Source organism: Mauremys reevesii, unplaced genomic scaffold (assembly GCF_016161935.1).
Source record: "Mauremys reevesii isolate NIE-2019 unplaced genomic scaffold, ASM1616193v1 Contig68, whole genome shotgun sequence".
Classification (NCBI taxonomy): domain Eukaryota; kingdom Metazoa; phylum Chordata; order Testudines; family Geoemydidae; genus Mauremys; species Mauremys reevesii.
In genome coordinates this window covers 142,588-170,441 of record NW_024100882.1, presented here as the reverse complement: position 1 = coordinate 170,441, position 27,854 = coordinate 142,588, and the positions used below count along the sequence as shown (strand labels likewise).

Genomic DNA, 27,854 nt, shown 5'->3' with positions numbered 1-27,854 from the left:
TACAGCATTAGAATATCAGGGCTGGAAGGGACCTCAGAAGGTCATCTAGTCCAGCCCCCTGCTCAAGGCAGGACCAATGCCCAGATAGATTTTTGCCCCAGATCCCTAAATGACCCCCACAAGGATTGAGCTCAACAATCCTAGGTTTAGGTGGCCAGTGTTCAAACCACTGAGCTATTGCTTGCTAATGAATTGCTTTTTCTTATACAGCAATAACACTGAAACATATTGTGCTTGCCTTTCAAGGGCCTGGGAGAACTTCATAATACCTGCCCCAGCATGCTGTCTTTTGAGGAGTTTGTTGTCGTATTGGTGTTTTGAATTTCTGCCCAGCAATGGATTCCTTCTTTCCGTGGATGACAGCTATTCACATACTGACTTTTCTACAGACACCCTACTTGATACGAGGTAAACAAAGTTATTTGTTGAATTTATTGTAATGAAGTAATTAATCATTGCCAAGGTGAGGGGAAAAATCACAGGCATCAACAATCTAAGGTTTCATTATTTTGTAATAGTGTCTAACATTTTCATTTTTCAGTGCAATGCAGCTCACTTCTTTGTTCACCCCAATGTTCACAGAGATGGCTCAACTCTACTGCCATATGCAATTCCAGCACAGACTATTCACTGAACAATGTCATTCACGGGCTGCTACCAATCCCCAATCACATTATGAAACTCCTAAGTCTATTCAGAGGCAAATAACTTTATTTGCCATCAGCCAAGCAACAGGCTGCCCAATATAAATGTAAGATTCATCTCTATCTATCATACACTGGTCCACATGGGTTTTGCAGTGAAACATCTGTTCACTGATCAATGAGAAATCATAGACAGCTGCAGCAGCACAGCAGCCAGCAAACAGAGCTGTAAACAGGGGAGTTTCACTGGGAGTTTACAAGGGTATTTTGCGGGGGAGACTTAGACCTAGGCAGAAGAACTGACAGGCTAGTGAAGGGAGGGGGTGGTGGTCTGCCAGTGTTCTGGTGCCTCTTGAGGGTTTGTAGCCGTGGGTAGGAGAATGGACATAAGGAGGAAGGGTAGTGTAGATACCAGTCTAATAGGTGATACTGGGGACAGAATGTCTGGGCCTAATCGGGTAAAGAATGTGAGTGAAGCGAAACTGCAAGAATAAAGATGTTTCTACACCAATGCGAGGAGCCTAGGTAACAAAATAGAGGAACTAGCACTACTGGTGCAGGAAGTGAAACCGGATATTATAGGGATAACAGAAACATGGTGGAATAGTAGTCATGACTGGAGTACAGGTATTGAAGGCTATGTGCTGTTTAGGAAAGACAGAAATAAAGGCAAAGGTGGTGGAGTAGCATTGTATATCAATGATGAGGTTAACTGTAAAGAAATAAGAAGTGATGGAATAGATAAAACAGAGGGTAGGTCTACACTTACCGCGCGGGTCGATGCGGAGAGTTCGACTTCTCAGAGTTCGAACTATCGCGTCTAATCTAGACGCGATAGTTCGAAATCCTCGCGCGCTCCGGTCGACTCCGGAACTCCACCACTGCTAACGGCGGTGGCGGAGTCGACCTTGGAGCTGCGGACTTCGATCCCGCGGCGTCTGGATGGGTGAGTAGTTCGAACTAGGGTACTTCGAATTCAGCTACGCTATTTGCATAGCTGAATTTGCGTACCCTAGTTCGACCCCCCTTCTTAGTGTAGACCAGGGCAGAGTCTGTCTGGGCAAAAATCACATTGAGGAAGAAAGCTACTAGAGCATCCCCTGAGATAGTGCTTGGGGTGTGCTACAGACCACTGGGATCTGATTTGGAGATGGATAGAGACCTCTTTAATGTTTTTAATGAAGTAAACACTAATGGGAATTGTGTGATCATGGGAGACTTTAACTTCCCAGATATAGACTGGAGGACAAGTGCTAGTAATAATAATAGGGCTCAGATTTTTCTGGATGTGATAGCTGAGGAATTCTTCACCAAGCAGTTGAAGAGCCAACAAGGGGGATGCCATTTTAGATTTGGTTTTGGTGAGTAGTGAGGACATCATAGAAGAAATGGTTGTAGCGGACAACCTTGGTTCAAGTGATCATGAGTTAATTCAGTTCAAACTAGATGGAAGGATAAACAAAAAAACATCTGGGACTAGAGTTTTTTATTTCAAAAGGGATAACTTTAAAGAATTAAGGAAATTAGTTAGACAAGTGGATTGGATTGAATAACTTGTGGATCTAAAGGCAGAGGAGGCCTGGAATTATTTCAAGTCAAAGTTGCAGAAACTATCAGAAGCCTGCATCCCAAGAAAGTGGGAAAAATCATAGGCAGGAGTTGTAGACCAAGCTGGATGAGCAAGCATCTCAGTGAGGTGATTAAGAAAAAGCAGAAAGCCTACAAGGAGTGGAAGATGGGCAGGATTAGCAAGGAAAGCTACCTTATTGAGGTGAGAACATGTAGGGATGAAGTGAGAGAGGCTAAAAGCCATGTAGAGTCGGACCTTGCAAAGGGAATTAAAACCAATAGTAAAAGTTTCTATAGCCATATAAATAAGAAGAAAACAAAGAAAGAAGAAGTGGGACCGCTAAACACTGAGGATGGAGTGGAGGTTAAAGATAATCTAGGCATGGCCCAATATCTAAATAAATACTTTGCCTCAGTCTTTAATAAGGCTAATGAGGAGCTTAGGGATAATGGAAGGATGACAATTGGGAATGAGGATATGAAGGTAGATATTACCACATCTGAGGTAGAAGCCAAACTCGAACAGCTTAATGGGACTAAATCGGAGGGCCCAGATAATCTTCATCCAAGAATACTAAAGGAACTGGCACATGAAATTGCAAGCCCATTAGCAAGAATTTTTAATGAATCGGTAAACTCAGGGGTTGTACCGTACGACTGGAGAATTGCTAACATAGTTCCTATTTTTAAGAAAGGGAAAAAAGTGATCCGAGTAACTATAGGTGTGTAGCTTGACATCTGTAGTATGTAAGGTCTTGGAAAAATTTTTGAAGGAGAAAGTAGTTAAGGACATTGAGATCAATGGTAATTGGGACAAAATACAACATGGTTTCACAAAAGGTAGATCGTGCCAAACCAACCTGATCTCCTTCTTTGAGAAGGTAACAGACTTTTTAGACAAAGGAAATGGAGTGGATCTAATTTACCTCAATTTCAGTAAGGCATTTGACACGGTTCCACAAGGGGAATTATTAGTTAAATTGGAAAAGATGGGGATCAATATGAAAATTGAAAGGTGATAAAGGAACTGGTTAAAGGGGAGACTACAATGGGTCATACTGAAAGGTGAACTATCAGGCTGGAAGGAGGTTACTAGTGGAGTTCCTCAGGGATCAGTTTTGGGACCAATCTTATTTAACCTTTTTATTACTGACCGTGGCCCAAAAAGCGGGAATGTGCTAATAAAGTTTGCGGATGACACAAAGCTGGGAGGTATTGCTAACACAGAGAAGGACCGGGATTTCATACAGGAAGATCTGGATGACCTTGTAAACTGGAGTAATAGGATGAAATTTAATAGTGAAAAGTGCAAGGTCATGCATTTAGGGATTAATAACAAGAATTTTAGTTATAAATTGGGGACACATCAGTTGGAAGTAACAGAGGAGGAGAAGGACCTCGGAGTATTGGTTGATCAGAGGATGACTATGAGCTGCCAATGTGATATGGATATTAAAAAAGCTAATGCGGTCTTGGGATGCATCAGACGAGTATTTCCAGCAAAGATAAGGAGGTGTTAGTACCGTTATATAAGGCACTGGTGAGACCCCATCTGGAATACTGTGTGCAGTTCTGGTCTCCCATGTTTAAGAAGGATGAATTCAAACTGGAACAGGTTCAGAGACGGGCTACTACGATGATCCGAGGAATGGAAAACCTGTCTTATGAAAGGAGACTGAAAGAGTTTGTCTTGTTTAGCCTAACCAAAAGAAGGTTGAGGCGGGATATGATTGCTCTTTATAAATATATCAGAGGGATTAATATTAGGGAGGGAGAGGAATTATTTAAGCTTAGTACCAATGTGGACACAAGAACAAATGGATATAAACTAGACACTAGGAAGTTTAGACTTGAAATTAGACGAAGGTTTCTAACCATTAGAGGAGTGAAGTTCTGGAACAGCCTTCCAAGGGGAGTAGTGGGGGCAAAAGACATATCTGGCTTTAAGACTAAGCTTGATAAATTTATGGAGGGGATGGTATGATGGGATAGCCTAATTTTGGCAATTAATTTGGCAATTGATCTTTGATTATCAGCAGGTAAGGATGCCCAGTGGTCTGTGATGGGATGTTCGATGGGGTTGGATCTGAGTTACTATAGAGAATTCTTTCCTGGGTGCTGGCTGGTGAGTCTTGCCCACATGCTCAGGGTTTAACTGATCGCCATATTTGGGGTCAGGAAGGAATTTTCCTCCAGGGCAGATTGGCAGAGGCCCTGGAGGTTTTTCGCCTTCCTCTGCAGCATGGGGCATGGGTCACTTGCTGGAGGATTCTCTGCAGCTTGAGGTCTTCAAACTGCAATTTGAGGACTTCAATAACTCAGACATAGGTTGGGGGGTTGTTATAGAAGTGGGTGGGTGAGATTCTGTGGCCTGCATTGTGCAGGAGGTCAGACTAGATGATCATGATGGTCCCTTCTGACCTTAAAGTCTATGAGTCTATTTTAGAGGTTATTTCAGAAGTTGTAAGTCCCGTTTCTGATTAATCTGGTTTATTAGTTAGGGCACAGTATTGAGTATTAGAAGACCTGGGTTCTATTCTTGTATTGCCTACTGACTCCCTTAGTGACTTTGGGCAGGTCACTTCATCTTTCTCTGCCTTGGATTCCTAAGCTGTACTACTAAACCGTGCCATAGCCCAAGCCCTGCAAGCAGGTGTCAGCTGGTGCGGACCAGCCACGGTGCCTAACTGTAGCATAGATGTGTCCCGACTCCCCCTCCTAAGCAGGCATTATTATACCTGAAATGCACACCCACAGTCCAACCCCTTACAATTTATGGTCATGTTCCGTTTTGGGGGGTCGTGGGTCTGGGTCTTCATCCCACCATTTTGTACCCTATGGGAGTGGTAAGGAATGGAGTTGTGCTATGGTCAGGGGCAGGCATTTCTCTGGCCTTTTAGTGTTTTACCTTCCCCCCGTCTCCCCTTGCCCCTCCCAACCGGTTGCTTGACCTTGCCTTGAGATAGGAGTTGAGGCAGGCTTCAAGTGTGTGCTCATATATCATACTCCCAGTATCACTTTAACTTCTCTGATCTGTTCCCATTATACTAACAAACCCATCTGGCTAGGCAGAAGCAACATACACAGTGTCTTTGTCCTTTGTCCACATATACTAGTAAGAATGTATGTATATCAAAAATTCAAACAGGCAAGCAAAACTCAAATTACTATCTCAAGTGAAAATACAAGCCCGGATCCCACATTGGCAGTAGCACTCCTAAGAGTGACCTTAGGATGCTCTCAGCCATAGGCCTGCTTTAGCGGCCTTGTCAGCAACTTGTGTGGCTAGAAATGTGCATCATGCCAGGAGTGCCTGAAGAGGCTGTTTCACCTCTGGGGCACTTTGCAAGGATTGTTGGCTCTTGCACATCAGGAGGAAGGCCCATTCCTGCTTATGGCAATGTGGGATCATGGGTGCTTGGCAGAACTGTAGCTGATCCAGCTGAACTGGGTAAACTTCTTCAGAACTCGAGTGAACTTCACAGGGATAATAAGAGCCCACATGGTGCCTAAAATCACAGCCTGAAGCACCAATTTCATTATCCCATTCAACATTTAAAAACTGAAAATACGACTATAAAATTCAGGGCAGGAACCTTATCACCCTCTCATTTCACCTCAGGCTGCTTCTACATCATAAAGTTCATTCATTGATTAATTATCTGAAACAGAGAAAATGTATATCTGTATATCCCTACAGGGGACTATAAAATCATTCACCCTGAATCGCCTGTTATTGGATTACTTGGAGAAGACGTTACCCTCCCTTGCCAAATGATAGCCACAAGTATCCCTGGGGATATCATTCTCCATTGGCGTCTGGTTCAACCCCAGGAAAATATAGATGTGAGTTCTTATAACAGAGGAAACAAAGAAGAAAAAGAGGATGAGAGATACTGGGGGCGAACAGAGTTCTTTCACCATGAAATGAACACAGGAAACATGTCTCTAAAGCTGAAGAATGTCCAGGTCTCTGATGCAGGGAATTACATGTGTCGAGTGGTTTCTGAGAACTGGTATGATGAGGTGGTGATTGAACTGCACGTGACAGGTCAGTGAAGGTAATATTGAATCATTTATTACCAGATATTTTGTTATTGAGAGAAAGAGAGAAAGAGCTCAATTAAGACTTTCTGTAGCTTTTTTTAGTCCACAGAATTACACGAGTAAGAGCTGTGAGAACAATTTGTGGTTTCCGTGAACAGACACAAAAATATTGAAGTCCTAGAAAGTCTGCCTCACAGTGAAAGACTAAAAAAGCTCAGTCTATTTAGCTTAACAAAGATAAGTTTAAGAGGAAGTTTGATCACAGTTCATAATTACCTGCATGGGGAAGGGATTTCAGATATTGGAAGGATTTTTAGTCGCACTTTAAAATGCAAAACAAGATCCAGTGCCTTAAATTTAAGGTCAGCAAAGTTCAAATTGGAAATATGATTTAAATTTTTAAAAACGAGGCTAATTAACCTTTGGAACAGATTGCCAAGCTATTTGGTCAATTCTTGATCCTTTTTATATCAAGATTGGATATCTTTCCAAAAGATACTACCACAAGCTACTGGTCTCAGCCCAGAAACAATCAGGTGAAATCTATGCCTTGCATTGTAAAAGAAGTCTGACATAATGGTCCCTTCTGGCCTTAAAAAACTATAGACTTGGCCTTATTATCAAGATTGTCTAGTGAACCAACTCACTTAGCAACTTGGTTCTCTTAACCTCTTTGCCACAAGTGAGTAAGAGAGGGTGTGTCCACACAGGATTTCACTCCTCTTATAGATTCTGAAATAATATCAAGGAAAATAAGTTTTCTTGAGGTACTACTGACTGCAGTGCACTTTGAGGCACAACATCTTTGTTTGAACTTGATGATGAAAGCGCCTCAGATGTACATGAGGGGAGAAACTGTACAAAAGTTCAGTGGGAAAGACAGGGTGGGAATTTCCCTCTAATGAAAAATTCAGTTCCCAAATTTTGATGGACCTCAAAGGCTGCTTTTGTACACAAGGTGCTGTCTTTGGGGCAATTTCCCCAGGCACTGGTCTGTTTGTGAAAAGCATGAAAAGTTTAAATATTGTTTTTACTCCGTTTTTGTAGCTAGGGGTGGTGAGTCTTCCATTTACCTGGACAATTATGCAGGCCAGGGGATAGGCCTCACCTGCAAGTCGGAAGGATGGTTCCCTAAGCCCGAAGTGCTCTGGCTAGACAGTAAAGGACATAACCGAACAGAAAAGCCGATCACCATCAACATAAAGACACCTGCTGGAACCTACATTATTGAAAGTTGCATTAACATAGAACCAGGATCAGACAACGAAGTCTCCTGCAAAATAATCAACAACATGTTAAAGACAGCGAGCGAGTCCAGAGTCCTGATTTCAGGTGAGTGCACATTGGGATCAGTGACTTTAAGGAGCAATAAAGAGGCTGCTTGGTTAATGAGATGGGTCCCATTTTTCTCTCTCCTTTGTGGTAAAAAATAAATGCCCAGTTTGTCTGACCTAGTGGATGGAGCACTGGGCTAGGATTTAGGGTGACTGAGTTCTATTCCTCAATGTGCTGCTCACCCTTTCAGTGACACTAAACATATAAATTACCTGTTCTGTGCCTCAGTTTCCCCATAAAGAGGCACAATGATACTGACCTCCTTTGTACAATGTTTTGAGATCTACCACTGAAATGCCCGATAACTCCTATCTCTTCTATCTCCTTTTAAATACTTGCCTGTCATTTTCCAACAAAAACCCCTTTTGATAAAGCTGTGTTAAAACTTTAAAAAATCATAATTTGCACAAGTACATTAAGTGTTTTCTTTCTACATAACAATCCAGTGTTCTAACAGCTTTCATTGCACATGAATATGTAACAAAGTTGCATGGCATTTTCAACATTACTAGAAGATCCGGAAAACTGTTTCATTCAATGTACTGGTGCATCATTGAAAAAGAGGGTAAAGTTAAGGTGGTGTGTATGACTTTCATTTTGGCCTCTCTTCTGTGCTTAATTTTTCAACATTAACATTAGTTTAAGTTTTCATTATTATTTAATGGTTACTGGGCAGATTCCATAGCCCTTACTCATACTTCTGAGTACTCACCCAGGTGAGTTGTCCTGTTTATATCTGTTGAGTACAGGGATTCTGTATTGAGTTCAAGACTTGCCACTGACTTGCTTTATGGCCTCAGAGAAGTTGCTTAACTTCTCTCACTTTCCCCACCTCAATAGGGAGTTAATGATATTTATCCCACCTACTTCACATGGCTGTTGACAGGGTTAATTCATTTTAGTGCATATAGAGAAATGGTTTATATCATTTTCCTGAGTAACTCCACCAAGGATACTACTTTTAGGTTCTCTACCTCCCTTCCTCAGTAGAGGATCTTTCTGCCTCTCTTATTATTTTATACTATTTCTGGTGGGAATGCAATGGCAAAGAGATGCATTGTGCAGTTTCCCCAGTAAGCAGCTGGGGCTGTGCCCAGGAGGTAGCTTGGGTATGACTTTCACCATTTCATGGACCGATGGAAAACAAGTTATAATTTAAATATGTGCACATTAAAACCTTTTATTAAATATGCATACGATTTCTTTATGAATACTAGCGCTGAAGGGTATTTGAGGTAAATCCTGCGAACCTTACTTATGTGAGACATGACAATGTCTGAAGTATTTCTATCTGCATGAGTAAGGTGAGCTGGGTGAGGCTGAAGGATTTAACTATACTGAACACATTGGAGGAGCCCACAGCTCTGTTCTCCATGATATCCTTCCTTGAAGATGTGTAGAATTTTTTGATCTAAATTCATCTAGACTTTGTTCTGCCAGAAAAAAACAGCAGTCTTCAAATTCAAGTGAAATCTGATTTCACCAGCTTCTCAGACAGACTCCGTTTGGTTGGCCTTATAATTTTCATGATGTTTCTTAAGAATTATTGGAATTTAACTGACATTTTCACATATTTTTCAGATGTTATCTTCCCAACCACCTCCCCTTGGATGGCTGCTTTCCTGGTCATTTTATTTCTTAGCATGGCCCTTATTGCTGCTGTAAGCTATAAACTGAAAAGTAAGTATTTCTTTGTATTTTTTTTTCAATAAATATGTGAAAATGTTTAAACAGATGATATGGAATTCTTTAACTATACTAAAACCAAACAAAACCTGAAATGAGTTTTCTAGGAGCAGATTCAGAAAATGAAGTCCCTTGTTCTGACAAGAGAATTTTTAAATTCCTCAAATATAATATATTCAAGGCCAGAATAGACACCAATGGATGGTTTGGGATTACAGACTTAGCATTCATGCCAGTGACTGATTCCAGGATGCTATGAAAAGTGTCTCATTTTTAAAAGGGGTTTTAATTTTTTAATTTTTTTCAGAGACTAATGACACAACATCTCGCTCAGGTAAGTAACTAGGCAGGTGAATGCAAATTAATATGAACATATTTTATATCTTGATTTTGACACAGTCCGAGGGAGCCTGTGGAATCCCCATCATTGGAGAGTTTTTAGAACAGGTTCGACAAACACTTGCCAGAGATGGTCTAGGTTTACTTGGTCCTGCCTCAGCACAGAGGGTGGGACTGGATGACTTCTCAAGGTCCCTTTCAGCCCCTACATTTCTCTGATTTTAGAACAAAAGTTTAACGTAGCAGTTGCTGTTCTGATCTGAGATGCTGTTTATAAATTACAGGAGATGGGTGAGTTTGTTCTGTTGTGATCAACAGCTGTGTGCTTTTAACGTTTGCCGTATACATCCAGTAATTTCATAGGAGTTGGGGTCTATATTGAGCATTGAGCAACAGCAACTATTGCCATTGTTGGTTTATCAGGAAAGTTTTTTTCCTTCAGTTATAAACAAATTTTGTCATTAAAATAGATCACATTCAGGCTAGCCTTCTGCCATTCGTTCCTATGTGGGTATCCCTTGACATTGTTCTAGAATCATTAACAGTTGTAGAAAAGGGTTGCTCCTGTACATGTACACTTATATCCTCCAATATAGACAAGGTAAAGGATAAAATGTGAGGTCTTTTATAACATAGGCACTGGAAACAGGAATGATTGCCTTCTGTTGGTTATCTGCCTGGGAATTATGTTTGGCATTGGTAGATTTCTTCTTGGTCCACAACATTCATTCAGGACTAGGACAAGACCTGGACTTCTTTAACAAGCTGGGTGAGAATCTAGCTTCTCAAATCACTGATTTCCCTTGTGGGTATTTATGGGGTCTCTTAGAAATTTCAGCATCCCATAACATTTCTCAGGTAAAAAAATATTCTTCCTCAATTAAAGTTTCACTTTAGTCTTCTTCAGCAGATTGTAGGTCTCATGATCATTTCCTCTTTTGCACTTCACATACGCTTAATTGTTTTGGACTTCTTTTATTTATTTTTCAACTCTCCCTGAACTTCATTCTTATGCCCCTTTATTCACACCCCAATCATTGTACCAGTTGGTATCTAATCCTGTTCACTGATGGTTTTGTCTGGTTCCATCAGAAGCTGTCCTATAAAGTCAGAGGATGTGGGTTGGGAGGATGTGCTGAGGTAAGCATCCTGACATTTTCACAGATGACGGGCCAACCACTGCTTTATGTGGTCAGACTCTATGCATACTCAGTAAACTGGCAGAAACCATCTTCCAGTACAGTGAACAAGGAGATAATCTTCAAGTGAACCAATCTGTTCCTGTCTCCTAAAGCAGGTTTTTCCGAAATGGAGAGACTCTGGTCCTGTATTTTAAAGCTGTTTTTTTGGGTTGAAATAAGGCTTTGGGAAACGTATAAGAGTAATTAACGTTGCAATGTGATTCCATGTATTTACAGTAACTGAGAAGAAAACAATGGAAGAAGGTAAATATTGTAGACCGAAGGATTAATCTGCTGGTCTGTATAAATATATCTTTCTTATAAATTTGAGTATCTGATGTAATAGGTTTATAGATTTATATTAAGAATAAGTTTGGCTGTAATGCAAGAGACCTACAGTCCAAAACCCTGTATGTGAAGCTAAGGCAAAGTTAGCACATTTTGGGACCCTTTCCAGAAAAAGTAAAATTAGACAAAACACACACGCAGCTGTCTAGAGATCTTTGCCTGAACCAATAACAATGGACAGTGGAAAAAAGGGATTTCTGCCCACAAATCTAACAAGTACACCACAAATGCGTTCATACCTGTCATCCATATGCACATGCATACTAGCCTATGGGGTAAGTGCACCCTAACATTTCCGTGGGGGAAGGATGAAATTTGGGCATAAGAGGAAGGATTTCCGATCAATGCCCTATAAAAAGGCAAGGCAGCTCACCATTAGGCAGGCAACTTACCCACCTATCTACTCCTGTCTACTCTTCATTGCCTCCACCTTCAACAACATATCGATGCTATCCATCTATGATGGCTATTAACTATGAATAAGTCATACTTTATTTCTTTTCAAACTGTAAGTTTAAGGTAACTAGGCTAAGCTTGCATTTATTTCAGTTCAAGCTTAATAGGTTAAGTTAGAGAGTAAACAGCTGCATTTAGCTTCCGCTGCCAGAGGTGTGAAAACGGAAGCGCCCAAGGCATTGTCGTTTATCTTCCAACACCAGGTTATTAAAACAGAGTGTGAGTATTAACTATGTTTGCAGCTTATAATATTGTATTATCATACGTATCTCTTAAATAACAGTAATACAAGTGTAACTCTGTAATTCTAACTGCTTTACCATTTGCTTACTATTTCATTGATTTTAATAGAAGGTCTTTATGACTATATCTGTCTCAGTGTAAGCTTCCTGTCATACCTCCGAAGTTCCTTTTATAAACTCTGTGAAGCCTGATTCAGGATGAACTTTATCTTCTCATCAAACAAATTGGCGAGCCAAAACCCATACTAATTAATATCCATAATAATAATTATTAAAATTATTAATTAATTAAAATTAATTAAATAAAATTACATTAAGTGGATACATTAAATCAACACTACTAACACACCCCAAATCAGGCTAGCGGCTGGCGAGCCAGCCAGGAGTTTTGAGGAGTGTGTGACAGGAATTTTCAGGGATTCCAGGCATCCTTGGACCCTTGAAAAATCTCACCTGAGTCATAAATAAATTGGTTAAAATTACAGAGATTTGTAAACCCTTTTTTTTCTCTTAAGAAAAGCAGTAAGCTTAACTTCCTGTGACTGCAGCTTGGCTGCTGCCCCAGTATTTCTGGTTCTGTATTGTGGTTTTGACTTAGAAGTATACATTTAATTTTAATGTTTTTGAATATAATACTGCAAAATAAATTAATAGAGTTTTAATTAAAGTGATATTATTTAAAGTGATATGCTCATTTAAGGTGTTTTGTAAAAGTTGAAGTTATAATGAATGGTACTGCTAAGATATTAGCAGTTGCATTGGATCTGATGACCCACACTAGTGGTGGCGGGGGAGTTGACAAAGCAAGGTATTAATCACCACCAGAGAGGCCTCAATAAGTCAGAACTTGAACAGTTCAAAGATACCTTATCTCAGTCCCCTTGACTCTCTCGGACTGCACCTCTGATCCATCTGCCTCAGTATTCCCCCAGTATTTGGCAGGTCCCGAGAGAGGAGAAAGACCTCTCGATTTGCTATCGAGGGAAGAAAGGGAATGTACCCCATCCCTCTCTTTTATTTACTTGAGACTTATTGAACGAAGCATAAAAACCAGTTAAGGGGTGTTATTTCCTGTTGTTTCTGTGAAGGGATGCCTTCCATTTCAGAGTAAAGCAACAGAGTATTTATTCTAGTTTATTGAATAAGCTAGTAAAATTGTAGAATTGAAAATGAATTCTCTATTTCGTATTAAGAGTGTTAAAAGTGAAGAAAGTGCAAGAGTCGAGTCTGTTGGAGCCTGCAGTCTGGCTTTAGAAAACTTTGCCAGGAAATATATTCAGGAACATGGAGGAGGTTTAGAACAGCTGAGGAATAGCGAGATGATTTCTGAGCAGAATAACCCATGGGGTTTTGTGAGTAATGTATTTGATGAAGAAACATAGCAGAAAAAGAAAAGGGCTAAATTGGTAAAGGGAGTAGCTTTTGAATGCCTGCTCGTGGCTTGTAGTTCACTGGGAAAGAAACTGAATAAGAAAATGGAGTTACTCAAGGAAACTCAGCAAATGCTGGTGGCCTATAGAGCAGATCGTTGTCAGATGCTGGAAAAGATTAAAGAATTAGAAAGGGGAGAAAATATGGTAGAGGACAATAAAGACTCAATTCCCATCCCTATTGGTGTGGTAGAACCGACAGAGGTAGAAAAACCTACGGGGACAACAACTAGAAGTAAGACAAGAGAATTAGCTCAGGCTGACGCAGCACCTTTAGAAGCGGAGTTGGAGATTGAGTCTGAAGAGCCACGAGGAGACTCAAAAATGGAAGTTGGCAGTGCAGAAGCTACTGGCAGTCTGCAGATAGAAAAAGAAAGTCCTGAGGTGGTACCACAGGAGGTGCAGAAGAGTGTGATAGAAAAGGCGGCTAGTGACATAAAAGAGGAGATGAGCAAAGCAAAGAAGCAGGGAGAATCCTCTCCTTTGTTAGTGCCAGTCCCTGATAGTGAAGAGGCAGTGCCTTTAGAGACTGTGATTGTTCAGGGATTAGAAGATGCAGTGTCACAGGTGACTCGAGTAGCTAGTGCATGTGATGTAATAATCTCTAAATTACAACAGACAGAGCTACAACAATCAGGGAATAGAATTCCTGCTCCTCCAGCCAATATTACATTAGCACCATATAGAGTAGAAGATTCAGTACCTTTGGGTGGACATTTATTGGCATTTGCCTAGACTCCAAGAATTTTGTAGACCTCATACACCCCTTTGGTATATGCTGGTATCACCTGGTGTACTGGTAGAACGACCTACTACCCTAGACCTTAGTGGACTAAGAGATGTCCTGCGTCAATGTGGAGACGCTCTGAGTGTAAGACATAGAGGTTTTATGGAAAATTATCCTACATATCCAGGATTATCTCCAGTGGAAAGTTCTGATGATTCAGATGAGGAAAATGTGAATTTGGGTTGAAGGAGTCGAGAAATAGAAATTATAGATTCAAGATCAGATGAAAACCCAGATCCTGATCCAGAAGGAGGAGCTTCAGGTTCTAATTCTGATTGTCCCATAGCAGTTGTTACAGATATAAAGACCTTAGACCTAGTAGCTAAGCAAGTAGAAATGATGGAGGATTCTTCAGTTGCAATGCATGCACAACGTGTACAAGAGACAGCAACAGTGTTTGGCTTACCAAGGGAAGATTGGGTTAAAATCTTACAACTCACAGTGAATCAAGTTTCAGAGTAGCAGCCGTGTTAGTCTGTATCCGCAAAAAAAACAGGAGTACTTGTGGCACCTTAGAGACTAACAAATTTATTTCAGCATGAGCTTTCGTGAGCTAAAGCAAGCATTGTGGAGAACTTTGCCACCAGAGTTTAGGATAGGAGAAAAAACTTTTAAAGAAACAATAGCCCTATTGGAACATAATCAGCACCTGGGGCAAGCTGGTGTGGCAATTCTGTCTAACCTAAAGTAGAAACTAATGAGACTCCACATCAGTTTCATCTGTGGTTAAGTGCAGCCTGGCAGAGTGACAATACATCAGTTTGCTGGTTAATAACTCTCTTCCCCAGTTACGGGAAATGGTTAACATGCATATAACTGATAAGCATTAGCCTTACTGGCTAAGGGATATGCACAGGGAGGCTATAAATTAGGTCCCCCTGTTGCAGTACTTCAGGAACCACAAACTAATCCCACTCTGAGGATTGAGGGACCTTGACCTCAACCAGGGTTATGACGAGGGGCTCCTAAATTCCCTAGGTATCAACGTCTGCAAAATGACCCTAACCCATGTAATAACCCTGGACCTTCGAGTGGCCAGGCACCTCAACAGGGTTATGCATTTGGATCCTATGTAGGGGCTTGGGACCATGTTCCTTTTTTTCCAGATGCTGCACAGAACAATTCATGTCTGCAGAGACCTAAATCACCACCTCTGCACAAAACTGAGGATTCAGTTATAAGGATGTTTAGGATAGTGCATGTGTGATATAACATAAGGTGTTAGGAGTATTTCCATGAGTCAGATTCATGGAGACAGTATTACATAGCATGCTGAAATTTTGCAAGACATTAACCACAGAGGTATCAGTCCTTAACCAGGTAAAGGAATCACTGAGGACTGTGACATTTGTTAATATAAGAATCTCTGAATCTATCTGTCACTAAGGGATTACACCCGGACTTTTCACCACTAAAGACCTACATATGCCCTCGGAATAAGGCTTAAGTGAGATTTAGGTTATGTACACACTACAGTTTAGGTCAGTAAGTTATCACAGAATCATTAAATCATAGAAGATTAGGGTTGGAAGTGACCTCAGGAGGTCATCTAGTCCAACCCCCTGCTCAGAACAGAGCCAACCCCAACTAAATCAACAAATTATGTCACTCAGGGGGTTGAATAAACCACCCTGCCCAAGTAACATAAGTTACAGCGACCTAAGTACAATGTATGTAATGACTGAATAACTGTATATGATAGATTAAACAAGACTAAACTTTAGACTGTCATCTAACACCAGAAAACCTTCATATGTAAGTACAATAAAGGCATGAAAAATTATTATGTAATTTATTTCAAAAAAGTATTAATAGATTTTGATTCATGAATGTGTGTTTGATACTGGTTGGTTATATAGTTTCATTGAGATAGAGATAGGCAGATAGGGCCATTCATCATAGACTCTTTCTGTTCTTGGAAACTGTCTGGATTGGCTTAAAATATATTGCGTTAATATATTATGTTGGTTGAGATAAAACTTTTGTACAAGGCAGTACTCCTCTGTTCAGGGCTGGCTCTAGGCACCAGCAAAACAAGCAGGTACTTGGGGCGGGACATTTCTAGGGGCGGCATTCTGGCACTGGCCATCATAACCGCTGACCCCGCGTCATGGGGAAAAAGTGCCCCTGCCGGCCCAGCTCACCTCTGCTCCACCTACGCCTGCTCCCCTGAGCACACTGCCACCACTCTGCTTCTCCCCCATCCCCCCCAGGCTTGCCACGTGCAAAACAGCTGTTTTGCGCAGCAAGGCTGGGAGGCAGGAAGGAGAAGCTGAGTGGCAGGACATTCGGGGGAGGCGGTGGAGGTGGAGCGGTGGTGAGCTGGAGCAGTGAGTGGTTCCTCTACCCACCCTGTTACTTCCTGCACCCCCTCCATTACTTCCTGCATCCCCCCACCCTACCTGGGGGAGGGATAGATCAGTGGTTTGAGCATTGGTCTGCTAAACCCAGGGTTGTGAGTGCAATCCTTGAGGGGGCCACTTAGGAATCTGGGGCAAAAAATTGGTCCTGGTAGTAAAGGCAGGGAGATGGACTCAAAGACCTTTCAGTTCTAGGAGATTGGTATATCTCCAATTATTTATTTATTTTTACCTCACCTCTGCTCCGATCTGCCTGCTCCTCTGAATGCGCCACTGCTCTACTTCTCCGCCCTCCCTCGCCTGAGAGGGAGGGGGGAGAAGCGGAGCGGCGGCATGCCCAGGGGAGCAGGTGGAGCAGAGGTGAACTAGGGCGGGAGGTAGCTGGGGAGCCCACAGGAAGCAATGAGATGGGGGAGGAGGTGGGGCTGGGGATTTGGGGAAGGGGTTCGGAAGGGGTGGAGTTGGGGTGGGGCCAGGGTAGGGGCATGAAAAAGGGGGCAGCCAAATTTTTTTTTGCTTGGAGCTGCAAAAATCCTAGAACCACTTCTGTCAATGAAATATATTCTAATGTCTAAGGCTGTATGTGAGAGATATATCAAAAGCACGGGGATACTGCATTTTTCAACAAGGTCCAAAACTTGGCCTGGTCAAAATTTTTTTTGGGGGGGGGTCACTTTTTTTTTCTTTTTTTTTCAGAAATTGTTTATGTTCTGTTGACAACCTACAATATTCATATAAACACTGAGGATTTCTAAAACAAAAACTTTTGGTTGTTGCATGCAGATTTTAAAATTTTGTGGTTTTGACAAAAAAGTCCCATTTTCAGTTACACCTTAAAATGTAGTGAAGTATACAAATATTCAAATAAAGTAAAAAACATTGTGATATGCTCATGGATTAAATCAGTGAGTTTACACTGGATTTGCTCCAGTGTAACTGAGAGCAGAATTTGATCCATACCATATGAATGATTGTATTTTAAAAGAAATTATAGATATAGGTGTAAAGTGTAATGCATATTTCATAAATGCCATAAAATAGACTAAACAACATTTGCCTTCTATCTTGTAATGATATTTATATATCATTTCTTTCAGAAAAAGAACGTCTGCTCTCCACATTAGGTGAGACTGCAAATGCTCTTATGGTTCGTCATTTCTCTTATGTGTGTTCATGTGCACGTATAGAAGAAAGGCCATCATCCCCCCAAGTATTTTTGTCTGGTTAACAGGCCATATGAGTTTGGATTTTCAATATTAAATATGGATAATTGAATGCAGATCATTTCCAAGAGAAATGATCTTTCCTGGATGTGTGTGGAGACATTTAGATTTTTTTTTTAATTTCATGGGTTATTTATTATTTTAGAAATTAAATTGTTTTCATATCCATTTGCAAAGACTTGAATCTGGTTTAACAATGGAATAATATGGAATAAAGTGTCACAGCCCACTTCACAGCTTTTCACCCAGGACCCCAGGAATTATTTGGGGGCAGTTTTCTGGCCTATGTTATAAAAGAGGTCAGGCTAGGTGATCACAATGACCCCTCTACCCTTGGAATCCATGAATTCTCTCAATTAAGGCCAATCACTACCCCAGTAACATGCATTTGTTCTTGTTTTTCATTCATTTACTCTTTTAGAGGAAAACAAAAGGACAGACCAAATAGGTAAGTCTCACTTTATTAAAATGTTCAGTGTAGACAGACAGAGCTTTGCCAAAAATGAAAATAAGCTGCTTTATAAAAATGAAAAGCAGCATATTTTTATTTGAATGACTATTACATGTATTTTATTTTCAATCCCTGTCAGAGATTATTAATAAATGGGGCTGAATGCTAGAAAAGGTGATCATACATAGCTGCCTACTTACCAACATCATAATCATTGCTCCCATATTAGGGACTGGATAGAGATCTCTACTGGTGTCCCTATGCCTTTGACCCTCTCCTATGCTCTCTCTCCCTGTGGGACATCATTTGAACACACAGCTTATACTGGCTCTTCTAAAACAAAGACTCACACATCATCTTCTTCACCTCTTATCTCTTCCCTCCATTCAGTCACACGTCTCCGATTGCCTTTCAGATACCACTCCCAGGCTGTCTTGCCACTAGCAACTGCAAAATGAATTTTTTCCCCTCAAAATCCCTGCTCTCTTCCTTCCTTTTCTATCACCCTTGGAATGCAGCTTTGTCATCATTTCCTTCTCCTCTCTCTCCATTTTCCCATAGGTTGATGGAGTGGGCAGGATTTGACTATTTTGTGTTCTTCCACAATGATATTGGCTCATTCTACTCAATTTCCACCACCAAACGTCTTCTCCAGCTTTCAGCTTGACCACCACAACGTCCACCTTTACAACCTGATAGACCCTCACTGCATCCCCTCCCACTTTCCATTGACTCAAATTCTGCTTGACTAGTCACCTAATTTCTCCCCTGATCTAAGTCCACCCTTCTCGTAATATTCTTTCACTGGCTTTCCCTTGCAATCTACAACAAAGATGAGATTGTTGTCATAAAATTCATCTCCTGTCTGATTTCTCCAAAATAGTTTCTCTTCTCTCCTCCAGCACCTTCTTTGCTTCACTTGCAACTGCAACTTTCATTCCATTTTTCATCCATGATTTCTTCCCATGTGTCCCCTGTGCTTTAAACCTCACAGACCAATGATGATCCAAAGTGCCTCCACACTATATAACTGCAAGTCTCTTATTAAAACACATTTCACTTCTAATGCCTGTAAACCCGAGCTCCACAAAGTAGAGCTGCTTGAAAAAATGGAAACAATTTTCACAAACATTTTTTTTTCCAATTTTCCCCTTTTTCCATTTATAGTTTCTTCAGCCCTGAAATAAACAAAAAAACCTGATCTGCTCCATTATATAATGAGATAAAAGAAATATTAAACAAACATACACACATTTAAAGATTAATTGTGGAACTAACTAAGAGGACTCTGCTAAACATCTTCATCAATCACTCTTATTGCATAGCATCCTTCATCTCTACAGGAAATTGTCTGTGTACATTACATGCTCTTAGTGGCAGGAGCCTCATTGAGTTAAATGTCTTAAAGCATGTAGCAGGCTGTTGGCAAGCTACAAATAATAAAAATAATGACAGAGATCACTCAAAGCCTCTTCGGGTGGTTTGCACTCTATTGTTTGAAATAAATGGCACACAGACTGAGTCATAAAAACAGATGGCTATTAAATATTGAGTGAGAATTTAGCAGGATCCCTGCTATGCATGTGTAATAGCAGAATTCTCTATGAATAGTTTTACACAATGTTCTCCATGGATCACTAACTCTTTGAAATGCAACCTCTCTCAGTTCTTATTCTCTCTCTCTCTCTCTCTGCTGTTTGTTGCACTAATTTTAATTACTATTTTGCAGCAATTCAAGACATACGAGAAAATATTGGTAAGAAAACTTGTCTATTTTGTTACTTGTCTTAGAATAAAAGAGATGAATGTTCTCGTGAGTCTGTCTAGGGCATCTGGAAGGTGAAGCCCAATAAATGTGGTCAAATACCAGCCTGTGAGACTCTGCTTCTACTTCAGGAACATAAGATCTGCCATACTGGGTCATAGCAAAGGTCCATCTAGCTCACTATCCTGTCTCCTACGGTGGCCAGTACCAGAGCTTCAGGGGGAGCGTACAGAGCAGCCAATTCTGAGGAGATCCATCCTAAGCTTCCCCTCCTGTCTTCTGTCTATCAGAGATTTTGGGTCACCTCCAGCAAGAGGTTGCATCCCCGACCATCTTGGCTAATACTCATTGACAGACCTGTCCTCCATAAATATATCTAGTCCTTTTTAGAACCCATTTATTAAATTGGCCATCACAACATACCAGGTTGACTGGATGTTGGGTGAAAACAGTGCTTCCTCTTATTGTACTGAACCTGCCTATTAATTTCACGGTGTGACCCCTTCTTTTTGTATTTTTAAAGCAAACCATGTGGCCCATTGTCCCCACTCTTTTGGGATTCAGAAACATTCTCCTTTGATCATGAGTATCTTGCTTAATACATTGTAGCAAAACTGTGGGCACAAATCAATTTTTATTTATTTGTTTGTTTGTTTATTTATTTCCATAACAGCTAGTCAAGCTCCACCATGATAGGAGCTGTACAACATGTATTTGATGAATTACAGTAGCATCTAGGATCCCAGTCATGGCACTTGCTAGGTGGTGTGTATTATTTATTAGGTGAGTTATAGTAGCACTTAGCATCCTCAAGCATAACCCAAGAGCCCATAGTGTTCGGTGCTGTACGTTATTTAGTAGGTGTATTATGGCAGTGCCTATGAACCCCAGTCATGGAGCAGGACCCCATTGTTCTAGGTGTTGTACAAACACAGAACAAAAAGACAGCCCTTGCCTCAAGGGGATTACAATCTAAGTAAGACTACAGATGTTACTATTCTACACATCGTGGCCACTTGGACGTCCATGACAATAGCACAGATGGAACCCAGGTCTCTCCTCTTTCTATAACACAGGCACCTAAACAAATATCTTCAATAACTGTAAGATGTATAGGGCTTGTGAAATGCAGGTGAACAGTTCTGATTCCATCCAGCAGAAGGTGCTGGTGACACACACACACACACAGACACACACACACACACGCGCAAAATCATTAAAATGTTGTGGCCCTGTCTACATTACAATTATAGCCTAGATGCAAAGGATGATGACATCTTTATACTTACCCAGATTCAGGTATATAATGATGATGTACACTAACCATAGTGCTGAGATTATCAATATTAATGGTTGTGAGTTTGTTTTGTTTTAGATATTATCTTCATTTTAAAACCACAGCAGTCATTGGAACTGCAACAGGGATGAATTTGGCTCATTTAGTTTTTGCAACACTGCGATTAGGGATCAGAGTAGCAGCCATGTTAGTCTGTATCCGCAAAAAGAACAGGAGTACTTGTGGCACCTTAAAGACTAACAAATTTATTTTAGCATGAGCTTTCGTGAGCTGCAGCTCACTTCTTCGGATGCATAGAATGGAACACACAGACAGGGGATATTTATACATACAGAGAACATGAAAAGGTGGAAGTATGCATACCAACAGGCAGAGTCTAATCAATTGAGATGAGCTATCGTCAGCAGGAGGAAAAAAAACTTTTTGAAGTGATAATTAAGATGGCCCATAGAAGGTGTGAGGAGAACTTAACATAGGGAAATAGATTCAATTGGTGTAATGACCCAACCATTCCCAGTCTTTGTTTAGGCCACAGTTAATAGTATCTAGTTTGCATATTAATTCAAGTTCAGCAGTTTCTCTTTGGAGTCTGTTTTTGAAGTTTTTTTGTTGCAAAATTGCCACCTTCAAAAGGTTGGGTCATTACACCAATTGAATCTATTTCCCTATGTTAAGTTCTCCTCACACCTTCTATGGGCCATCTTAATTATCACTTCAAAAAGTTTTTTTTTCCTCCTGCTGATGATAGCTCATCTCAATTGATTAGACTCTGCCTGTTGGTATGCATTCTTCCACCTTTTCATGTTCTCTGTATGTATAAATATCCCCTGTCTGTGTGTTCCATTCTATGCATCCGAAGAAGTGAGCTGCAGCTCACGAAAGCTCATGCTAAAATAAATTTGTTAGTCTTTAAGGTGCCACAAGTACTCCTGTTCTTTTTGCTATTAGGGAGACAACAGTCATATAAGCTAACACATTCTACACTGTACATCAGTATCACACAAAAATTGAGGCAGGACTCAACGGTGCTAGACTGGTAAATGATGTTTTAGATAAGAACTGAAAACGTTTATTTCTGGTGCCTGATTGTATGATACAGATACAATAATTTATGTAAGATTTATGAGGCTACAACAACAAAAACAGACCCTGGTAGTCACTTTTGGCTAGAAACACTTCGAATGGCTGAGTTAATTGGGGACTGCACTGCAGACAATTGAATATAAAGATGTTGGGGAAGTATTTATATAATGGAATGAACCAACATTGCTCTCGGCTTTGTGTCTTTGATAGTCACAGCACAGAGCTTGTACCATATCATTGTCAATTACATTTATGCCTAGGATTTTCAAGGGAGCTTAAGGAAAATAGGTGACCAGCTCTCATAAATCTCAGCCTCAGTGGCCAAGCGATTGCCACTCTACCCATAAAGAAGCTCTAAAACTGAGAGCCCAATTCTTACTTAGGTGAGTAGTTCCATTAATTGTAATGGGACTGTTAGCATGGTTAAAGAACTACTAGCACACAAAAAATTGCATAACTGAGCTCCATTGTCTAAACATTGTTTCTACAGAGTTCTCAGAATTTTAAAAACAGTATCTGAAGAGAACTAGTTAGGGTCAGTGACTGAAATTTCCTTTCATTTCAGATCGACTCTCAGAAGAGCTGGGTAAGTTGATGGGTTTTAAATTATCCGCTTATTCTTCAAATGAAAATTATAATTATTGCTTGTGTATTAACTAGATTAAAACAGCATGGAGATGAGTGTGCTATAAACACATGGATAGGCAGACAGAAGATATTTTAAACTCCATTGTATTTCACTATGCCATAGATTGTCAAGGCAGTAATTGCTTTTTCCCTCTGTAGAATTCAGAAGAGCTCAGAGCTATGCAGGTAAGCTCCAGTGCATACAGTAAACCTATTATCTATAAATTATGATATTTTCTTTGACAAATTAATATTTGAATTGAAAATCATTCCTTGTATATTGACTAGATATATTTACAGATGATTTAAACATATATTATATCTCTGAGTCCATCGGTACCTTAAATTCTATTGTATTGACCTGTTTCCCAACAGCAGCAATTATCTGTTAAGCACTAACGACGAGCTCAGTGCTATAGAAGCATGTGGAAGGTCTGGTCCCTGACAAGAACAGTTTACAGTTGAAGGCCCCAGTCCAGCACAGTGTTTAAACACTGACATGACTCTAAACATGAATAGCCCTGTTGTCAGTTGTTGGCTATGTCTGTGTTCTCCCTGTGTGCTATGTCGTCTCTGCGCAGATTGCTGACGCAGCAGACCTCGATCGAACTGCTCAATAAAACCACAGACTTGGGTCAGTAGTGAAGACACTTGGCCAGGTTTATTGTCAATGAAGTACTGTAATAGCACCTGACAGACTCTATGGGGATATTAAGACATGCATGCCCCTTACAATGGACTTGGCTCAGTGAGCAGCAGGACTCTCTGCTCCCCCCTAGTCTGGACAGACATCCCCTCTGTGACCCCTCTTTAAACACTGATACAAACACATCACGTATTGCCCCTCTGGCATGGTTAGTTACCACCCCTTACCTCATACCTATTGGTTCGCTCAAAACTTGTCTATCCATCACACTGTCATCCTGACCTTATCTTTAAGAGGGGTCAGTGTGTCCCGGTACTATCTTTGGGGAGTGTATTTACACTGTAATCTAGTACCGGGGTGTTCCGATACTACCCATCTGGAATGGGTTTACGTGAATACTTTGTGTCTAGGAGTGCTTGTGTTTTTGCAATGCCAGCCCTCTCCTTGCCAAGTTCATGTATTGGATAGTGAACTTGCAAGCAGGCATCTGCTTTGTAGCAGGGCATGCTCATAACCTGGCTTTTGTTAACTTTCCTTTATAGCAGCAGGGCCTGACTTTAGTTCAGGCCTTAGGCCTCATACCAGGCCCTTTATTCCAGGCCTTATGTCTCAGGTTCTCTCTTTCTACTACAAGCCCCATTATTAGTGCCTAATAAATAGAGAAAAATATTCACACGCTGCATGTTATGGATAAAACCTAAATGGTACTTATGTCTTATAACATGATTTTGTGTGTATGTGAGTTTCTGCAACAGCATTTTGCTGTTGTGGATTAATATTAGCAGTGTTTTACCTAAGAAGAAATATCAGTGTAGAGAGGATGTGTGCCTTGCATACTAAGAGAAGAGGGGTCACCAGGAATAAGAGAAAACATGGGAAAAGGCATAAAGCTGAGGGGGAGAAGAAAAAACAGGGAAAGTTGGGGTGAGAATCTGGTGGAGTGAAAGAGGGAATAGTGAGAGATGAAGGTGCAGAAGCAGGTTCCCTATGCAGAGCCTTGAAGATGTGGATGAAAAGCATGATCCTGATGTGCAGGGTCAGAGGAAGACAATAGAGGGATTAAAGAAGATGACTGACAGGTGAGGCAGTGAGACACAGAGCAGGCGAGGAGCCTGAATTAACCTCTTCTAGTTTAAATGAAAGTTGGGACATGAGGTGCAAGCTGGGGAGGTGAGAGAGGAGGAGGCTGTGGGAAATGTGGATGCATGAGATGACCAAGAACTGGAGAAGAATTTTAGTCATAGGGATAGGCAGGGAGAGGTGGATTGTTGAGATGTGGTGAAGAAAAAACAGACAAGGTTTGTCAGCAGAGAGACAAGGTGAAGATAACACCAAGGTTGTGAGTCTGTGCACCACGGTTAAGACAGAGCTGTCCCCAGCAGTGGAAAAAGGCAGGAGAGTGAAGGTTTTGGGAAGAAGAATGAGTTCAGTGTTAGCGATATGGTGTTTAAGCTGGCAGCGGAAGAGCGTGTCTGCTGTGAGCATTCCCAGAGCTCTCCAGGCAGAGCAGGGGACCCAACTGCACCATCTTCCAGTTTACAGCTGAAGGCCCCAGTCCAGCACAGTGTTTAAACACAAGCATGACAAGATAAGAAAGATGTGGAAAAATTGGAAAGAGTCCAGTGGAGGGCAACAAAAATGATTAGGGGGCTGGACCTACTAGGAGAGGCTGAGGGAACTGGGATTGTTTAGTCTGCAGAAGAGAAGAGTGAGGGGGGATTTGATAGCTGCTTTCAACTACCTGAAAGAAGGTTCCAAAGAGGATGGATCTAGACTGTTCTCAGTGGTAGCAGATGACAGAACAAGGAGTAATGGTCTCAAGTTGCAGTGGGGGAGGTTTAGGTTGGATATTAGGAAAAACTTTTTCACTAGGAGAGTGGTGGGTTACCTAGGGAGGTGGTGGAATCTCCTTCCTTAGAGGTTTTTAAGGTCAGGTTTGACAAAGCCCTGGCTGGGATGATTTAGTTGGGAATTGGTCCTGCTTTGAGCAGGGGTTTAGACTAGATGACCTCTTGAGGTCCCTTCAAACCTTGATATTCTATGGGCAGGTCTACACTAAGGGCGGGGGTCGAACTAGGGTACGCAAGTTCAACTACATGAATAGCATAGCTGAACTCGAAGTACCCTAGTTCGAACTACTTACCCGTCCAGACGCCGCGGGATCGAAGTCCGTGGCTCCAAGGTCGACTCCGCCACCGCCGTTTGCAGTGGTGGAGTACCGGAGTCGACCGGAGCGCGCGGGGAGTTCGAACTATCGCGTCCAGATTAGACGCGATAGTTCGAACTCCGAGAAGTCGAACTCACCGCGTCGACCCAGCAGGTAAGTGTAGACTAGCCCTATGATTCTGTGATTCTATGATCTTAAGTGTGCTGCTTGATGCTCCCATTCATGCTGGGAGCTCTGGGATGGACCACGTGTCTGGAAGATCAAGCCTGAAATAAGCCTCTTATTTAAAGGCAAATAAAGCAATTCCAGAACAGAGCTTCACTCCAGGAGTAATTCATCCTTTAAGTCCAGTTTTTAAAGCACTTGTGGTTTGTAACACAACACTAGAATTTCACATCCTTCTGATCAGTTGTGGTGGCCTTACGACATGGCAGAACATTGTGTGATTCTTGCCTTTAGGTGTTTGTGTGTGTGTGCGCACGCACATTATACTGCACATAGTATTTGGTCCTAAAAGGTGCTAAAAGGTGCTGAGCACTCTGACCTGATCCAAGGAAGAACTTGCAGTCAATTGAGATACTCATATTCTGATGCGCTTTGCTGGGCTACTGAGCTCAGCACATTTGAGGATCAGACCTTTAGTACTTTTCCTAATGATTTTTCCATAGCAACACATAGGAAGTATCTTGCTTCTCTTCACTAAAAGGGTGGGAGTATCTGAATAGCACGTCCAGCAGCCATCCAGGCACAGCAGGGCAGGATGGGTCAGAACGATGTGTATGCAATATGCTCCTTATTGCTCCTTACTGCTACTCACAAAGGAGCAGTTTGTATCTCACCTCCAGAAATTGCTTCCTCCTGGCCCAAAGCCAGCAGATGTCGCTTTCTTGGAGCAAAGACACAACAGCAGGGAGTTTAGCCAGCTCCCCTCCTGCCTTACTCCAGTACTGGAGTGTAAGAACAGGAAGAGCTCCCCATGCCCTCTCCCTGCCCCAGGGCTGGACTTTGCCAGCAGAGTGTGTAAATTACTGTCATACAGTACCCGTTATGCTGCTGATTATATGAATTTGTATTTTAAAATTCATTTCTCCCCTGTTTTTTCCCTGTCTCTTCTCTTTACTCTGAGTGTCCCTGATTCACTCCCTACTAACCAGGGGACCATTCCGGTTTCTCTCTCCAGTTCCCATCACTCTGGATCCGGATTGCAAACACCCAGAACTCAAACTGTCAGAGGATCAGAAAAGAGTCTGGCAAGAACCTGCATCTCCTGAGCTGGATGCAGCCTCCGGGGCCCTGCTCGTGGTGGGGAAGGAGGAGTTTATGGCAGGGAGGCAGTACTGGGAGGTGGAGGTGGGGAAGAAACTGGACTGGGAGCTGGGGGTGCTTAGTCATTCGGCGAGGGACAGAGTGAAAAGAGAGAAGGCAGAGAAACTCCCTGAGGAGGGATATTGGTCTCTGAAGAGATCCCAGGGAGACTTTTTTTCAAGCATAGAAAATGCTAAGATTGAAAAGAAGGATATTCCATATGAAGTGATTGGTGTATTTCTGGATCAGGAAGAAGGAAGAATCTCATTTTATGATGCAAGACATATGTCCCTCATCACCACTATCCCTGCAGAGTTTACTAATAAAATTTTGTATTACCCATTCCTCAGTCCCAGGAACAACACAGGCGAGCAGAAACCACTAGCAATCCTCCCCATCAGAGCCCCTATTCCTTTAAAGCCTCTGAGAAAGGAAAAATGAGCTCTAGTTACGTTAGAGAAGTAAAATTCAAAACAGACGGGAGAAGGGAATGTAAATATGTGAAACACCAGAAACAGTAAAATAAGAAAAGTAGAAACTGGTGATAAAATAAAACACATAAAACTGAAGAAAAAGGACAAAAATGCTTGTCATAGGCTTGTTGAGTCAGAAGTCGAAATCAATACATTCTGAAAGGAATGAGACTTGTCTTCATAGAAATATTTTTATTTAACTTTCTATTGCATTTTTTTTAAATAGGAAAATATTTTAATGACAAAATCTTGTGGGTGGGGGGTGTTGAGATGGAGGGGAAATGGAAGTGTGATATTGCCAAGCAATGTAGCAATAGTTAGAAAAGACACCATTATGGGTGGCTACCCAAAAGAAGAGACTTCTACAGCTCAAAATGCCATTAGCCTTCTAGG

General features: G+C 41.3%; 1 protein-coding gene across 1 annotated transcript; it reads left to right on the top strand.

Annotated features, from left to right (window-relative positions):
- Positions 1 to 307: 307 nt before the first annotated feature.
- LOC120394580 (butyrophilin subfamily 3 member A3-like) lies at positions 308 to 27,553 on the top strand. Its single transcript, XM_039518809.1, has 12 exons — positions 308 to 408; positions 5,914 to 6,264; positions 7,308 to 7,592; positions 9,177 to 9,275; positions 9,589 to 9,615; positions 11,039 to 11,065; positions 17,522 to 17,548; positions 18,069 to 18,095; positions 19,828 to 19,854; positions 22,809 to 22,829; positions 23,030 to 23,056; positions 26,864 to 27,553. The coding sequence occupies exons 1-12, from the start codon at positions 336 to 338 to the stop codon at positions 27,427 to 27,429; spliced, it is 1,557 nt and encodes a 518-aa protein (XP_039374743.1). The 5' UTR covers positions 308 to 335; the 3' UTR covers positions 27,430 to 27,553.
- The last annotated feature ends 301 nt before the right edge of the window (positions 27,554 to 27,854 follow it).

Coding starts and splice junctions, on each gene's coding strand:
- LOC120394580 (XM_039518809.1), top strand. CDS start 336: ATGGATTCCTTCTTTCCGTGGATGACAGCTATTCACATACTGACTTTT. Junction 7,593..9,176: donor GTCCAGAGTCCTGATTTCAG/GTGAGTGCACAT, acceptor CATATTTTTCAG/ATGTTATCTTCCCAACCACC. Junction 11,066..17,521: donor GAAGAAAACAATGGAAGAAG/GTAAATATTGTA, acceptor CATTTCTTTCAG/AAAAAGAACGTCTGCTCTCC.